Source organism: Acartia tonsa, chromosome 10 (genome assembly GCF_053477335.1).
Source record: "Acartia tonsa isolate MP-2025a chromosome 10, ASM5347733v1, whole genome shotgun sequence".
In the NCBI taxonomy this organism is placed as follows: Eukaryota; Metazoa; Arthropoda; class Copepoda; order Calanoida; family Acartiidae; genus Acartia; species Acartia tonsa.
The window spans coordinates 15,739,798-15,758,033 of record NC_137269.1 but is presented as its reverse complement, the minus strand read 5'-3'; the positions used below and the strand labels follow the sequence as shown (position 1 = coordinate 15,758,033).

Below are 18,236 nucleotides of genomic sequence, written 5' to 3'. Positions count from 1 at the left end.
TTATCCCTTTACCCCATCCCTTCCCCCATCCCTATTTCCCATTTATACCCCCCATCTCTTCCCCCCCCATCTCTTCTCCCCCATCCCATCTCCCCATCCTGCAATGATCGAAGGGAAGGAAGCTAGAAAGCATCTTCGAAAAAAAAGAACAGAAGATAATTTAACCTCCCCCCCCCGCACCACAAAACATTTTTTATGGGTGGAAGGGGATGTTATAAAATCTCAGCAGGAAGGATGAATAACCCCATTAAAAAAAAATTTTGGGGGGGGGAGATAAAAACACTCCTTTTGGAAATAATTTACCAAAAATTAACCTAATATGTAAAACTGATTTTAAATATTTCTTTATTGTATGACAACAAGGATGACAACATCTTTAAGTAGCAAAGCACAAAAAATCATTAATAAGAATACAGACAAGTAGATTTAAAGAGCATCTGTTGAAATAAATATATATTTTAGGTAGAAAAAGTCACAAATCCTGTATGTTGTGTGATGACAGTCAAAGTAAATTACATACTGGATGTTCGAAACAGCAAGAAATTTTATTTTTTTTAATATTATAATCCACAAAAAAATTTATCGTACCATAAAAACCAAAGATATAAAGAACTATGTAAAAATAAAAAAAAATTACTTGTCCTTTCATCTACAGATATAAAAATCTCTTAGAAATATGGAAAACTTTAGGGTATAGTCCCTTTTGTGGCAACGCCTCTTAAGGGGCATTTCGTCGTATTTTCATAGTAGCTTTTACTAGGTTCTTCTAGGTTAAGTTAGGTCAGGTGATTTCCCCGCAGGGTTAGGCAATTGGCCCCGCAGGAGCTATAAATAGGGGAAAAGCTACTGTGAAAATACGACGAAATGCACCTTAAGAGGCAATGTTACAAAAGGGACTATACCCGAAATTTAAAAGATATAAAAATAGCCAAAAACGTCCTGAAAAGCAGTCCCACTCCATGAATTTTTACTAGTTAATTATACTCCATAATGATGGGAATGTTTTTTGTTTTAAAATGATATATTTCAACTTTAGGAAAAGATATCATACATATTAAAATAAAAATCATGAACATTCTACATATATATAAAATTACTGTGTAATCATAATTACTATTTTAATACAACACAAAATATTAAATAGCAAAATTGTTATAATTATGAGTTATTATACAGGTTAATGTTAACGACATACGTATGCCATTTAAGAACAGGATTAATACCTTCTCATTGTTAAAAATAGATAAGATACCCACAGTGGGAAAAACATTGGACACAATGTTATAATATAGTTAAAAATCATGATAGCACATATAATGCAAATTTAGATAAAACAGTGAATAATATAATCACTACAATAATGATAAAACATCAATAATATTCAACTGTTAGGTGTGTTATGTAGATTGATAATATTTCGATTCGCAGATATATTTTATACTTTGTAGTCTGATACAGTTTTACTTAATATCTTAGATAGATATTCACTAAATTGAAACATTGATTGAAGAGGTTTAAACCATTGCTTTGCTATTGTTTCTATTTACAGTTTGTACAATGCTGTTTTCATCTGTCATACTGTTTTGGCGGAAAAATTAAAATGAAAATGCCAGAAACGATAACATGTCGTCTGCAGCTCGACGCAACACATCCAATGAAGGATGCCTTTAACTCATTTTAATAACTGGTAGATACCAACAGCCTGAGTAATAGCCAGAGGATAAACATTGAGCAGCAACCAACAAATCTGATCCTCAGCATGATTTGTTTAGTTCCGAGATATTCCCATTGTGCATGTGTGGTGTGTAAAACAGCGGTCGTCTGTGTCACCTTACATCTTGGGGATGAGGAGAAGGAAGGGGTGAAGGACCAGATCGGATCGTATAACAAGCGCACATTATAACTTGACTGATTTTTTTTTTGCAGAAGAAAAAAAAGGTGGCTTCACTGTTTTCGATGAAGAAGGCAGATTTATTTTTGATGGTACATGTTAACAACACATGAATTAGTATGGGTACCCATACAATTTTCAACCCATGTTTTCGAAGAGCTGACTGTAAGGGTAAGATTGAAAAAATTCAATCTACACAGGATTGAATATGAAGACGTCTGCTCGCCTCCATTGTCTGTTTGCTACTGATGATGGGAATGTTAACATTAAGTTTTAGCCTTCTATCTTTAATTGCAGTTGAAAAATCACATTTCCCCCTTAGCATTACGTACTGACAGCCATAGAGAATTATAGAGAAGCTAAAAAGTTATATCAACATATCCTACCCTCTTTAAATGGCACTTTAAAACTCTGTTAATTTTTCATTAAGTGGTGTTTCCAAGGATTTATAAGGGCGGTGCGTTAAGCGCACCTACAAATATTTACTCCCCCCTTTGAACTAAAATCAATTAAAGACAACAAGAGTGGCGTATTTTATCAAGTTAGGAATATAGAGTGTAGTTAGTTTTAAGGGTTTTTAATGAAAATTGCCATAAAAAAACATGTCTTTCTGTAAGCGTATGTACACAAAAAAAATGATAAACTTATCCTGAAAATAATATGACATCATATATAGTTATTCATTTAGACAGACATACAGTGTTGAGAAAAAGGCTTAGATAAATATCAATGCTGTTTTTTTTATATAAAATAACTTTGTGATTAAATATTTGTTGTTTTTATAGAATTAAAAACAAAATATACAATATGATAAAAAGCAGAAACCATTAGGAAGGGCGCAAAGCGTAAATTTTTTTCTTCAAATATGTAGGAAGGGAGGGGTTTTTGGGCTATTTATTACACTAGTGACTAGTCCCCAATATTTCATATAAAATGTTCTTATTTGTTGGCTCAACAACTTTGGGGACTGTAATGGAATTTTGATTGGTTGGTTAATTAAGTCGAGTTTCCATACATTTCATCCACTAATTGTAATCTATATAAGGGGTAATTTTGTGTATCATTATTGGGGCTGTAAAAAATTTCTTTGGTAAAAAGTTTATATTATACAAAATAAAATACTTCCTATTACCTGGTTTGTTATGTTTAGTGAAAAAAGATTATAACCTAATTTCTACACTAATTAAAAATTTGGTAAGGTTAAATGAATAGTAACTGTCTGATTGGCGCGAAGCGCCAGAAATTTTTTTTGGAGTATTTCTTGATCTTTTTTTTGGAAACTGGGATAGTTTTGCTTTTTGTAGGGTAGGGGGCAAAAAGGGGCATTTTTGTTGACCAGGGGGGGGCAAAATGGGGCATTTTTCAACATTTAGGGGGGGGCAGGGGGGGCGGTGGCTAGGGGGGGGCAGGGGGGGGCGTTTTGGTCGCTAGGGGGGGGCGATTGCCCCAAATGCCCCCTTCGGTTCGCACGCCACTGCTAAAGACTAAGCCCAAGTTATTCCTTCTTTAGCATTGAACACCTCTGAACCAATTGATATGGCCTAACAATTGTTTTGCCATCAACTTTTTGACTCCTTAACTTTGTATCTTTTCTATATTTTACTGTGTACAAGCAAAGTTATTAATTTTCTAATTGTACTTTAGTTATGATTAAAAATAACATAAAATTGGTTAGGGTAATAATACTTAATTTTTTTCTCAATATTTTGTAAAACATAGAAATTATTATTCTGGGTATTCACTTTCTTAGAATGTGAAGGTATTGTTTCCTAAACAAATTATGTTAACCAGGAATCGCTAGCCGTAATTATTAATTCTTCTTGCAGGCAGACAAATGATAATTAGATGCCAAAGCCTAAAAAAAATTCTCAGCCTGTTGTCAGCCGCTTAATTTTAAAACAACATGCAAAAGAAGGCGGCTGAATCGCATTTCTTTAATATATCACAGTTGCAGCTAAATACCCACAATTAAACGGCTGCAGAGCCCTGATATAAACACCAATATGTGTTGAGTTCGGCCACTCAATTTTTCAATATTACAAAAAGATTTCACATAATATACTCAAAACATAATTTTTCTTTTCTCTTTAGACATTTTAGTTAGAAGTTTTTGGAGTAACAAATAAAATGAAATTTTACCATCATTTATGGAATCATATAAATTATTGAATAGTCCCACCTAATTTAAAGGCCCTAAACATTTGTTTAATGGGTACAAGATACGATAATATAAGCGTAGCCACTCATAAATAGTTTTCGCTTTTACAGTCATAAATTTTTATCTCAGATAACTTTAAAATAAAGTAATAAACCTAGTACTAGTCAATATAAGAAAAAAATTGTCCTAATAATCTTCAAATATATTTCATAGTAGAGAACAGATGTATAGTAAATTTTAGTTTATTTTCATATTCTTGAATATATTTTCCTTGTTTATAGTTCGGCTTCATAGTATTTTCACCTTTTTTGAGTGAAACAAAAAGTGTAAGTATAAAAACATACATATATTAAATAATTATGTAAATGTACTTTATAGGGCAAATTTGGGGTATTTTCTTTATTATTTGTATGCATTTCTTAAGTTTGTGTGTTTTTTTAAAAGATAGATTGAAATGCATAATTTGCCGCCAATCCGAAAAACATTCTTACTAATAAGGGTCCAGAGAATAATAACATGTTGCTTTTATTTTCAACTGTATTTTAGACTAAAATATAGCAATTGATGTATAACAAATACCTTGTTATTAAACTGTATATAAATTAGTGAAGTGGGGGGAGGGGGGATTATTGTGTAGATCTTGTAACTTCCAAATATAAAGAGCACTATTCACTGTATATCTTCAGATATTTATCTTTCGAGAAACAGGTATAAGGAGGTACAATTAAACAATGTGAATAATAAACAAAACAATGCAATGACTTGCACAGAAATCTACCAGCCTTAATGCATGGATGAAAAGAAAAATTCTGGCTTATAATTCATTTTAAGGGTGTGATAAATATCATTCTTCCCCCACCCATTACAGAAAAACAAAAGAAAAAATTAATGGAGAAACTTTTATCCTAATAATTTTTAAAAATTATTAACTGGTTTTTAGACACACCTTAAGGTTAATGTATTATATAAAAAGTTAAAATGGTTTATAATAATAAAGTATATAACATAACCTGAAATCTGTCAATAAACACTTCTCAATGTGTGGTCGAGATATTGCTATTTTTTCTTTTTCTCTAACTTACTTTCTCTCCCTCAATAATACCCTGTCTTGTTTTTAGATGCGTAGCCTCTCTATAAGTATTCGCTTCTCTCACTTGCTAAGAAATATTGTATACCACTATTAGAGTAGATTTGATAGATTATATTTACTATTTTGTACTTTTTAACAGGTTACACTATAAAACCATTAGCTTACTTTTGTATTTTTAAAATGTTCTTGGAGGGATAGGGTAACAAAAATTAAATTTATATAACCCCTCCAACTCTTTTTCTTTCTCCTTTTTGTTCCTCATATTCAATAAATGTTATTTTTTCTATGTTAACTTAGTTATACATCTTCGCATCTATGATCATTTTTAGTCCTGTTATTCTCACTTTCCCATAAATCTGTCTATCTTTACTTTTGCTATGGATTTCACCTTTCATTTATATGTGTACTTTTAATATAAGGAACAAGGACAATTGCCTACATTGTTGGTAGCAAACTTATGAAACTGGACAGAGCAATTTGATTTAAACTAGCGGTTGCGCACCTAGCTTCTGTGGATTTAAATTATATAAAAGGGACAGAAAAATAGCTTCAAACAATCAAATGACTCAAATTTAAAAATGTAATGGCCTAAACCGCCAAAAGATATATGTGAAGCCTTCCTAAAATGGAAAAATCAATCGCCACAGTGGTTAGCAAAATCTTGACAGACAAACATGAAAAATCTTACTACTTTATGCAATACAATATTGAATATGGCTTATTTAAATACTTTAGTGTTAAAAAAAATAATTATATTTATTCTTATATACCTTGAAGTTTAGAATGCCCCCTTTCCTTGTTTAAATACTTCAAATCTAATAATATTCTAATTATAATTATTTTCAGACAATCAAAGGATACAAACTGTCATATGCAAAGGAACACAGCCAAACTTGATAAATATAATAAGTGGCAAAGCTACTTCATAACCAATCGATTTAGTACGTCTGTTCTTAAAATGGAATGGAACAAAAAAGCATTTACAAAAATGTAAATAATATTCTATAATGCGATATGATATTTAGGCTATTCCTGTTCTTGCAACGATACTTTTGGAAATTATTGACCTTGCTTATACGTTTTTATTACCCTTAATAAATAGCTTTTTTATCAAGACGGAAATAAGGAAAAAAATTGAATGTTTTTGTATTATTTGTAACCAATTGCATATTTTCTGATACTTAATCAAATAAACAAAAATCTTATTATTATATCTAGATCAGGAATTTAGGGATAGAAATATGGAAATTATGTGAACCTATCCACAAAGATTTTAAATTTTGCCTTTGTTAATTGAAAAAGTTGGTTTACTTATGGGTTATTAATTATTCAAACTGGCACTGTCCCCTTCATCCCTGTATAAATAGATAAAAGCAAAATAAAGAGGGAAAAACGCAAAATTTATTCTAAACCTTCTGAAAAAATACGGTACTTTAAAATCTATCTAATGATTGATATGATAGGGAGAATTGTCCGTCTGATGCAATACTATGAAGCGAGGCAAAAAAAAATAACTAATAAACACTAGGAGCAATCATATTTTTCATACAAAAATGATTTTAAATTGAAAATAAAGTTCAAGGATGTAATTTTACAAAGAAGTATGGCTGTGTTTGTAGGTAGCCCTAATATCTCTGCTGGTTATCTGTACTGGTGGCTTGGCTATAGTTCTTATCACTTGGAGAAAGGAAAATAATCCATCAAATTATTTATCAAGGCCATTTAGGACAATTTTCAAATTTGCGAAAGTTTTACTGTGGAATAAATTAATTTTCCTTATAATAAAAAGAAATTATTTATAAATTGATACGGGTATTGTCGGTTTCGTGACATCGCCTCTTAAGGGGCGTTTTGTCGTATTTTCACAGTAGCTTTTAAGAGGTTATTTTATGTTAGGTTAGGTAAATGTTAATGATTTCCTGCAGTATCAGAGCCCCCTGCAGGGGCTATAAATAGGATAAAAATACGACGAAACGCCCCTTAAGAGGCAATGCCACGAAACCGACAATACCAATTGATACTTACAATTTCCCTTTTGGAATCACATTTAAAAAAAAGAACTAAATGTTAACTTCAAAAATAATGTCATAGGTGGGTTTAAATTGTTTTCGCTTCTGTGGACTTGTGTATTTCAATAAACAGATTTTCGGCAAGTTACAAGTAAAACATGGATATTTTATGATAGGATTTAAAAATGAAAAGTATATATAAACAAGTTCCTTTGAGTTCAGCTGATAAAGTCCTCCTACAGGATAACTTTGAACAGGTAATATTATGTACTTAGAGAGTGATTAACAAGACCATTTATCGAAGCAAAGTTTTCCATAGGGTATTTTGTCTATAAGAAGCGATTAAATAACAATTTAAATACATTTGATATAAAGAAAGAATAAACTACTTTATAGTAGTCAAATCTCCATCGTGTATTTTCTTCCAGATATTTTTACAGCTTTATTGTTGAAATTGAAATTTTTACCTCGCTGTCACGTACAGGCGGACAGACATACCCTAGTCATGAAAGTCAGGATCCAGAAAAATGGAGCATGTGTAAAAAATGTGTAACTCAAAGATGTCTGTTACCGCTGATTTACCTCAATAAAATCTCTGCAGAAATCTTGTGTCTTAAAAATCAGCCATTACGTCTTAAAAATGAGTGAGATAAGAGGAGAAGTGGGAAAAGAAACCCCTAAAAAAGAGATGGATAATCCCTCATTTTTATGACGTCACATGGCTGATTTTTCAGACACTTTGTGCAGCTACGAAATCTTTAATGAAGACATTCACATATTTTTAAAATATTTGCTCATTCAAATTTAAGATTGGTTTTCTTTACATTAAATTATTTTGGTTTCAAATATCATCAAATTAAATTTTGTTAAATAATTCGATCTTCATGAATTAAATTTGTATTTTTTGTTTTCTGTCTTAGTCAAAAGAATTTATTCTTTGAGTTTTATCACGTAGAAAGTAGACTTAAATCGGTCATGTGGTGGCAAAAATGAACAATCAAACCTAAATTTCCCTAACAAAAAAGGATTAGTCATAATATCCTAAACATTAAATCATCTCTATTCTTAGGTTTACTAGATCAAATATCTAAAATAGCCTATTTCATTTTGCTTTAATATCTTCATCTTAGTAATACAAATTTATTTTCATTTTAAAGGTGTTTGAAGAAGAAGTAATATGGAACAGGTATATTTATTATAAATACTTTACATAGACTACAGCTGATGATCATGCTATATTTCGTGCTATTCATGCTATCAACTTGAAAATATTGAACTTGATAATGATTTTATACATAGTTGTATAATTTTGTGGCAAAACAATAATAATATTAGGTTTTAAGTTATTATATTCTAAGGGTTTGTTGAAAAAAAGACGTAGGGCTACCACCGAAATGAAAAGAGCTTTCTTCGATCATATTGTTCAATTTCAGGAATCGTCCATTGTATTTTATCAATAAGAAGATCAAATATGTGTGGGATGCCTCCTTGCAAACTTTTGAAAAATTAAGGTTTGTTACATTTAGTTACTATAAGAAACCAGGCATTTCATTCCAAGTACCTTGATGAGCATTGAAAGCCCAACACCCTCTTTCTTATTTTGAAAAAAAAATGAAAATAAGGAGGAGATAGTTTCATTTGTTTGTTAATTACCTACTTTAGGTCAGATTAAGAATTAGGTTTAGGCATAAGAATCAAACGCCTGTCCCTTATTTTCAATTTATTTTCAAGCTCCAGAAATCCTAATATGTTTAGGGGGAGGGGGCATTAGAACCCTCACATCAATAGTTTATTAATTACTTTTATGTAATGAGCCAGATGGTTAATAGATAAAACAGCGCTGGAATTTTATTATTTAAATCTTTGAAGTTCAAAGTATGATCCTGTTAACCAAGATCGTATATAAAACAGCATTTAAAAGAAATTAAATTTCATTGTTTTTGTTGGACATGTTAAGAAGTGTGAAACATTAAAATGTTATTTCAGAAACCTTGACCAAGGGATGAAGCAAGCAGATTTTTACAAACTACAAGAAGGACTTTCCAGATCTCAAGTAGTTCAGAGAAATTTGGTAAAAATATTTTTTTTTGCATTGATTAATTTAAAAGAACATTAAGCAGAAAAATTCAACTGTTGATAAATTCCATAAAAAAATGTGCATTGTTCAATCAAATAATATCAAACTTCCTTTTTGATATAAAAATGTAGAGTTTTATCAATATTAAAAGCGTGTACATTATAATGAATATAGAATTCTACATAGCTAATAATGTCACATTTTTGAAAATTATCATTACTACTTGATAGCCTTCAGCATTTAAATGATTATAAGTTTCTTGTTCAGGGGCGAATTTTTAAAAGTAAAGAAACTGCCTACACATGAATAAAGCTTTCTATCCAGAGAGAATCAGCTTATAGTGCATAATAAAAAATGACGTTATATAATACAAATGACCAATGATAGGCCAGTATATACCGTAATTGACCAATGGTAAAATGTATACTTGACTATCATTGGTCATTTGTATTGCTTCAATCAGAGACAATGCTTTTACTTTGCTTTTTTCAGACTTTTGGTGAAAATCTAATAAAAATCAGCGTTCCTCCTGTTCTCTACCTTGTAATTCATGAGGTAAGAGATTTGTGTCGATTATATGACATTTATATGAGTGGTCATATCTGATATTTATCAATTTTTGTTTTATGAGATTATTTACTTTACCAACAATATCACCATAATAACATATTGGGGGAAAATCCATATTACATCAATGATAATTAAGAATAACTAACTTGTTTTAATTCTAGGGCTTGAATCCATTTTATCTGTTCCAAGCCTACACTGTCATCCTATGGTCTCTACAATATTACTGGAAATTCGCGGTCATTATTGCGGTCACATCGGTCATTTCGGTCACGGTCTCTGTCTGGGAAACTAGAAGGGTAATAGTTTTATAAATTATTTATGTTTTTTATTAGTTCTAAGCTTTTTCTTCAAGTGAAATTCTTGCTAAAAGCTAAAAAGACTTTTTACATATAAAAATTTTGCTTGACATTTAAGATGCAAAACTTAGCAAAATACTTCCATTCACTATATTAAGTTTCAAAGCAAAGATAAGATCAATTATTTAGGTGATTAAATAAACCATTATTGCAGGCTCTAAAAAATTAAAATCATAATTTCATAAGATCTATTTTTTAGCAAAATCGAAATCTGCGAGACACAATGAAATCTGAGTCCAAAGTTCGAGTAGTCAGAGACGGAAAAGGTAAGTTTTATTTTCCTTAGTATAATAGTAACCTATATCTACAATGGAAAAAGAAAAAGATACATTGTAATATCTGAAACCCTATGCGATGGAAAAAATAAGCTGAAATAATTATATTATTTCTTTTCTTGTGTTTTTTCTTAAACTATCTATTTATCTACTTTCTATTTTCTACATATCTCATATAACAATCACACTATCAAGTATCTAGCCAGAGCTATGTGATCTAGTAAGTATAGAACTGTATTATCTATCTATAAATCAAGTATCCAGCTAGTGCTAGGAGATCTAGTAAGTATAACACTCTATTATGTATCTAGAAATCACACTGTCAAGTATCCAGCTAGTACCAGGAGATGTAGTCCTGTTGCCAACAACTGGTGGGTACACAGTCGAATGTGATGCTGTTCTTGTTGACGGAGGCGCTGTTGTTAATGAAAGCATGCTCACTGGAGAATCTATACCTGTCACCAAGGTTACCAATTTATGATTAACTAAAAGTATTCCAAGTATAGTAACATGAAAAAATTTTAGGATTTGTTCCTGGTTTGTTGGCCAAGAGGGACCGAAGACCTCTGCTTACAAAATAGGGATTAATCCTATTATTTTATAGGTTACTAGCGGCTTCGCCCTTGGCCTCTAGGGGCTTTGCCCCAAGAGGTGATCAAAAAAATTAAGGTGAAAATCGTAAAAGGACCAGGGAAATCTTCAGAAGAAAAAAAGGACCAAGGAAATCTTCTGCAAAAAAAAGGACAAAGGAATTTTCTGCAAAAAAAAGGACTAGTGAAATCTTCTGCAAAAAAAAAATGGGGGGGGTAATTTTCATTTTTGGGGGGGTTGTGGGTGTCCCACCCCCCAAGAAAATAGCTTAAAACCACCAGCTCTACCCTGAAGAGTAGAATCCAATCGGTTCAGTGGTTACCGAGATCTTAAGCTTCAGACGGACGGACAGACAGACAGATACCATAGCTTTTAGGAATCGGATCTTAATCAGATAGAAAGATTCTAACATTCTAAATTGTTTTTTAGGTTGCAGTACCGGATGAGGTGGCTGTTGATTTTAACTATGACTATCAGAGACAATATATCCTGTACTCTGGTACAGAGGTGATGCAGGGCAAGGTCAAGGCTGGTCAGCACATCAAGGCTGTGGTCATCCGTACAGGTACATACTAGGAATAAAGTATAGCCAACAAGCAAAATAAATCAAAAATAATATTTGCGGGGCAGATGAAAATGTCGTCAATTTTTCTAAGTGTTTCTTCCCAACGACAGCTGAAAATCACTTATAGGTTTGATGAAAACATAAAATTTCGCCCACTGGTGATTTAACAAACCAAATAAGTTAGATTTTTTAAATGCTTATTTTTGCCTTAGATATGTAATTTGATTATGACATCAATTATCAATTTTTTTAAAATACCTCATGGTTGTCGCAAACTGTAAAAATTTAATGTAAATGAATGTTTCATCAACTTAACTATAAATAAAGATGAACAACTCCATCTCATCGTTAATTCTTTATCAACTAATATCTTATCATTTTTAAAGGAAATTGATATTGTTATCAAAACACTTTGTGAAAGTTCTAGAATAACAATTTGAAAATTATTATTATTTTCCTTTAAAGTTCATATTGAGCACTTTTTTAAGTTAAAAAAAGAAGGTTGTTCTTTTTTTCCTATGCCTAACCACTGCTTGAACCCAGAAGTGACCTGTGGGTCTACCCAATACAACCTAATCTAAATAATATACAAACAAACGAAAAATAATATGTATAGACTAAAAAAGTTAGGTATGCCAATATCAAAAGATGGCTTAATACATTTCACTATTTAAACATTTGATCTTGAAGTATAGATTGTATAATTATTTTTAGGTTTTATGACCACAAAGGGCGAGCTTGTGAGAGCAATTCTATTTCCACCCCCATTGGACTTCAAGTTCTTCAGTGATTTCCTCAAGTCTGTCTATGTTTTCCTAACTCTGGGTCTTATTGGCATGGCCTACTCACTAACAATGTGGATTAGAAATGGGGTAAGTGTTCTTTGTAAACTCTTGCGAAGAATAAATTGAAGTCGGAGTAAATCTAAATAAAAAATTAAAGAATCAATTTGCCAAATTCTTGTGCAAAGCTAATTTGCACAAATAGTAAAAAATATTTTTTACATGTTTTGTTTTAACTAGGGTACAATTTCTGAGATCTTATTGAACAGTTTGGACATCCTGACCTTTGTTGTTCCTCCCATTTTACCAGCTGCACTAACAGCCAACAATGCATTTGCTCAAAGAAGGCTTCAGGTACATAATGAAGTTCAGCTGCTACATAATTAGGTCATCTCTCTATGTCAAACAGTCTGTATGTCTGTAACTTAAATATCATTTAGACGATTTTGGATAACTGTCACTTATGATTCTCACAAAGCATATTTGAAATAAAATAGAAAATTCACAAACAAACAATCAAAAAAATTATTTGACAGGATACTGTACAAATATAACAATCAAAACTTTTTCCTAAAAAATACAATGCTACTGTTTTGTGCTATAAGTCTAATTTTGATGTTATTTTTGTAGAAGAGAGGAATATTTTGTCTACATACCAAGCACATCAGTTTGTGTGGAGGCATTGATGTTGTTGCTTTTGATAAGGTATGACAATTTTGTTAATCATTAGATAAATCTTATCTTCTTGCTATTTAAATATAATAAAAGGATGACACATAATTTTATCAAATTACTTTTATTTAAAAAGTATTTATTTGTGATTTGAATTTTTTCGTATTTCCAATATTAATATTGTTATTTTACACATGTATTCTTCTTTTATTTTTACATATATGTAACACTTGTTTTTTTTACTTTATTGTTTAAAAACTGTAAATTTAATGACACATGAACTTCTACACACTGAATAAAGAGTAATAAGAGTAATCATTGTACTATTAGCTGTATCCACTAGCTTGTCATGATCAGATGAAAAATCTTAAAACTTGATGTTATTGTTAGCTTGCTCAACTGCCATCAATAAAATCAACTTTGATGTTGATTTTGGCTGGCTCTACTATTATTTGGTGTTTTTATACTACAAGAATCTCCTCCTTATCAGTGATTATATTTTGCTGCAATGACCAGCAGTGCTAATGAACAGCTGCAATAATCAGCAATAATAATTAGATCCTGTTAGCTTGCTCAATTATTATGTAGTGATGGCTAACTATTTCAACTTAATGGTGCCCTTGTTCAACTATCATATGATGATGATCCACTATAACATACTTAATGGTGCTCTTGGCTTGCTCAACTATCATATGACGATGATAAACTATAACATACTTGATGGTGCTGTTTGCTTGCTCAACTATCATATGATGATGATCAACTATAACATACTTAATAGTGCTGTTAGCTTGCTCTACTATCATATGATTATGACCAACAATTACATACTTGATGGTGCTGTTAGCTTGCTCAACTAGCTTGTGATGATCAGATTTGAGAATCTCACAACCTCCTTGAGTGAGTTAACATTGCCATTCAATCAACATATTCATCAACTTTCCAACATCAGAAGAAAAAGAATTCACCATCCAAAGAAATGTCAAATTTTGTAATCTTTTGATGTAAACTTGTAACGTTAAACTATTTGATATTGGAGCATTTTACAATTGCCATAACATGTGTAGTGTAGATGTATGTTATCTATAATTTAAATCTACTTTTATTTAACATGTTTTCATTTTTAGACTGGCACATTAACTGAGGGAGACCTGGATTTAGCTGGTGTATGTGAAATTAAAAACCATCAATTTCAAGTAAGTTTCATTTTTTCTATATTTTATACTTGCATACTGGGGGTAAATTTAAAAAAATCTGGTGGGGGATGACTTTAAGGGCGATTTATCTTGAGAAATACCCTTCCCCAAAATAGCTTGTCCCTTTTCTGAACCCTTAAGAAACTTTACGGCAAAGAAGAACCATATCGGTACAGCGGTCAGCGAGATCTTAAACTACAGACATACAAACAAAAATGCATGTATTTTATTTATTTAGAATTTTGTTTAACTTATTTAATAGTAAATACTGAGTATTTATTAATTTGTAAGTTTACAACTTTCTCCCTTTAAAGTTTCAAGTGTCTTTATTATACTCTATCTCTCCCACACATATGCACTAACGCTTACAGACAAAATTAACATCAAATTTTGATTTGTAATTCATTATTTTAAACTTTTTTGTAACAAAATGATTTAAAATAGTTACATACACACACACAGACAAATGCACAAACATTCCCCATAGACTTGAACTTCTACAGTGTCCAGACTAGTGTACAAACATCTGACTACCCAGACTAGTACAAACACACACACAAACATGCCCAGTGGCCAGACTAGTGTACAAACACCTGACTACCCAGACTGGTACAAACACACACACAAACATGCCCAGTGTCCAGACTAGTGTACAAACATCTGACTACCCAGACTGGTACAAACACACACACAAACATGCCCAGTGTCCAGACTAGTGTACAAACATCTGACTACCCAGACTGGTACAAACACACACACAAAAATGCCCAGTGTCCAGACTAGTGTACAAACATCTGACTACCCAGACTAGTACAAACACATACACAAACATGCCCAGTGTCCAGACTAGTGTACAAACATCAGCCTGTCCAGACTGGTACAAACACACACACAAACATGCCCAGTGTCCAGACTAGTGTACAAACATCTGACTACCCAGACTAGTACAAACACATACACAAACATGCCCAGTGTCCACACTAGTGTACAAACATCAGCCTGTCCAGACTGGTACAAACACACACACAAACATGCCCAGTGTCCAGACTAGTGTACAAACATCTGACTACCCAGACTAGTACAAACACATACACAAACATGCCCAGTGTCCACACTAGTGTACAAACATCAGCCTGTCCAGACTGGTACAAACACACACACAAACATGCCCAGTGTCCAGACTAGTGTACAAACATCTGACTATCCAGAAGGGTACAAACACACACACTCACAAACATGCCCAGTGTCCAGGCTAGTCTACAAACATCTGACTACAGTTCTTGACTTTTTGCTTTATAAACCTTAAGTTTCTTATTGTGCCTAAAGTTAGCTTTATTATTTCTAATTACAGTCAAATGCTTCTCATTGCAGCGCTACATTTTAAGAAAATTGTCCTTAATATTATATTTTTAAAATCAAAGTAGCAGTTTAAGGATATTTTGAGTTATAAGCTGAATAAAAACTTTCCTTTTGTTATAATGGAGCTTGTTACACCTATGTCTTTTCAATTACTTAAGATGAAAGAAGCAATGATAATTCAGTGAGGGGTACAATTAAATACAATGTTATTTACAAAGGAGGAGAAATAAGCTGGACTCATAGCATGTATCTATCTACCTATTGGCCAAATAGAAAACTCATAAGAAATATTGCAGCTGAAACCTGCACGATAAAAAATAAAATTATCCTTATAAAAAAGTAACAGAATGTCTGTTAGTATGTATCTTAAGATATCGCCAACCACTAAATCGCTATGATTCTCCTGTACAGTGAAGCTTATCATACATCCAGGGAAGGTTTAGATAATTTAGGGGAGGATACAGCAACTCCCTCCCTCCCCCCAATTTTTGTCAATTTTTCTTTTTGAAACCAAACTTAAAAGTGGAGGATACTCTTCCCTTCTACATTCTCTCTATTGCCCCTAGAAGGCCTTAGGGTAGTAGCCATATCCCCTTGTTTCCACCTGTATATGAAATCTTGACTAATTAAAATAACACTTACAATACAATACAATACATACAACATTAAAGTAACCATTGTAGAAATGGCCACTTTAACAAATGGAAATCTTCTAGGATAGAACGTCAAATACAATTTGTTTATTAGTAGCAAAGCTACTCTAAAGTCTTGTATGTTAGTCGGTAGAAAATATGCTCATATCTTAAATTACATTATTAGAGATTTATAGGTGTACTACTTATTGGCCAATAGTGGAGGAGAGTCGAACATTTATCTCATTTTTAGCAAATGAGGTGTTAACACTTTACCATTTAAAACTATAAAATTATAATAATTTTTATCACGTAAGCGTCATATTAAACATTAAACATTTTACATTGTTCTTACTAAGATACTATTAAACATATTTGTTCGTGTTAAATGATTTGTCTTTGTAAATGACCTAGAAATATTATACTTATTCCATGGATTTAAAATATGGCACTTTTATGGTTTCTTTGTATATAATTCAGGATTCTGCAGCCGCATTTTCTGACACATTCAGCCGAATAAAAAAAGATTTCGTAGCAAATATTTGGAGACCAGATGCCAGAAATAAAATGCATCCTTCCACTTTTTTGTCAGAAACTTTCTTCAGCAACAGTTACCTTTTTAAAAATTCAGTATTAAGTCAGCCATTTTAAGGTCAGTCGCAGCAAACTTTAATGCAAAAACCTGGCGGCTACACAGCCGTGATTAAGATTATATACACTGTTTTATTTCACAACATATTCTGTTATATAATAAACATTTTTACGCTTCATTTTATATCTTCGTTTACAAAAAAAGATAACTTCTTAAATTTTTCAATTAACGTTGAATATTTTTAAACATCACGCTAGTATAATATGGTTGATTTATTGATTATAGTTACTCTATTAAAACTATAATCTACAGGAACTTCCTTGAACTTCACAAATACACAAGCTTAATTGAAGCAAATGTATCTATAAGATATGTTTTTTTCTGAAAAATAAACTGTTTTTCATACCCAAACTGTTGATAGTGTATTGCTTCCTTTATTTATTTATTGAGATAAAGCAAGCTCAATTCTAAATTGGTATTTTAATTTGAAATATTTCTAAAGGAAAGTGAATCTGACCCCTCACGGCTGCCAACCGACAGCCTGCTGGTCCAGACCATGGCATCCTGTCACTCCCTCATCAAGATCAATGGGGAGTTAACTGGCTATCCTATGGATATCAAGCTTTTTGAAGCCATTGAATGGGTAACATTTTATATTCTTTCTTAAAAGATAAACAAAAAGAAAAACAACGTCAGTTTTAGCTGTAATTTATAAACCAACGTCTATAATAAATACGCCTCAAAGGGAAATGGGTGAAGGTTAAGCCGACAATTCACTTTTCATTTTCGGGTTAAAACGAAAAAGTAAAAGATTTGGGGATGGGAATTTTCTTCTCAGTACGATTATTTAAATGACCTTTATGAAGCTTTAACCATCTGGGTGGAGCTGTTAGCGAGATCATTAACTACAGTCACAAACAAAAAAGCAAACATCCTGTTATAATTATATCATATATTATATATAAAAATTAAAGGTTATAGATTGTGGTGTGACTATCTATTTCTATTTACAGAATTTGACGGAGAACGCTGGAGTGACAATAAATCCTGATTATGGAATTGCCACCCCGACATTAGTCTCACCTAGAAAGGTAAATCTTGTAAGAACATTTTATATTTTTAAGTACAATTTTCCAGGATACAATATACACAATAAAGAAAAGGACGATAATCACATTTCATAGCGCTGCAAAATTGTAAATCTAATTATGCAGTTTTGGTTTGTGATAATAACATGATGGTCAACATTAAGGTCACCTGTCTCTGGGGGGTTTATAAATAATATTATATTCAGAATACTCGCCAAGACGGGCAACATGGAGGTCACCTGTTTCTGGGAGGTTTATAAATAATATTATATTCAGAATACTCGCCAAGACGGGCAACATGGAGGTCACCTATCTCTGGGGGGTTTATAAATA

General features: G+C 31.9%; 1 protein-coding gene across 7 annotated transcripts in view; it reads left to right on the top strand.

Annotated features, from left to right (window-relative positions):
* LOC145329527 (polyamine-transporting ATPase 13A3-like) overlaps positions 1 to 18,236 on the top strand; it is a 43,648-nt gene that overhangs the window by 10,278 nt on the left and 15,134 nt on the right. For all 7 annotated transcript variants that reach the window (XR_013882953.1, XM_080173750.1, XM_080173749.1 and 4 more), the window contains 17 exons: positions 5,986 to 6,019; positions 6,760 to 6,829; positions 7,327 to 7,405; positions 8,306 to 8,334; positions 8,582 to 8,659; positions 9,135 to 9,219; positions 9,718 to 9,780; positions 9,957 to 10,091; positions 10,351 to 10,417; positions 10,738 to 10,892; positions 11,447 to 11,582; positions 12,297 to 12,454; positions 12,605 to 12,718; positions 12,995 to 13,069; positions 14,164 to 14,232; positions 17,318 to 17,458; positions 17,829 to 17,906. Coding sequence is in view for 6 of the 7 variants with exons in the window: in XM_080173750.1 (XP_080029876.1) it covers positions 5,986 to 6,019; positions 6,760 to 6,829; positions 7,327 to 7,405; positions 8,306 to 8,334; positions 8,582 to 8,659; positions 9,135 to 9,219; positions 9,718 to 9,780; positions 9,957 to 10,091; positions 10,351 to 10,417; positions 10,738 to 10,892; positions 11,447 to 11,582; positions 12,297 to 12,454; positions 12,605 to 12,718; positions 12,995 to 13,069; positions 14,164 to 14,232; positions 17,318 to 17,458; positions 17,829 to 17,906 (1,566 nt within the window). In the remaining variant the exon portion in view is untranslated. The remainder of the gene's footprint in view (positions 1 to 5,985; positions 6,020 to 6,759; positions 6,830 to 7,326; positions 7,406 to 8,305; positions 8,335 to 8,581; positions 8,660 to 9,134; positions 9,220 to 9,717; positions 9,781 to 9,956; positions 10,092 to 10,350; positions 10,418 to 10,737; positions 10,893 to 11,446; positions 11,583 to 12,296; positions 12,455 to 12,604; positions 12,719 to 12,994; positions 13,070 to 14,163; positions 14,233 to 17,317; positions 17,459 to 17,828; positions 17,907 to 18,236) is intronic.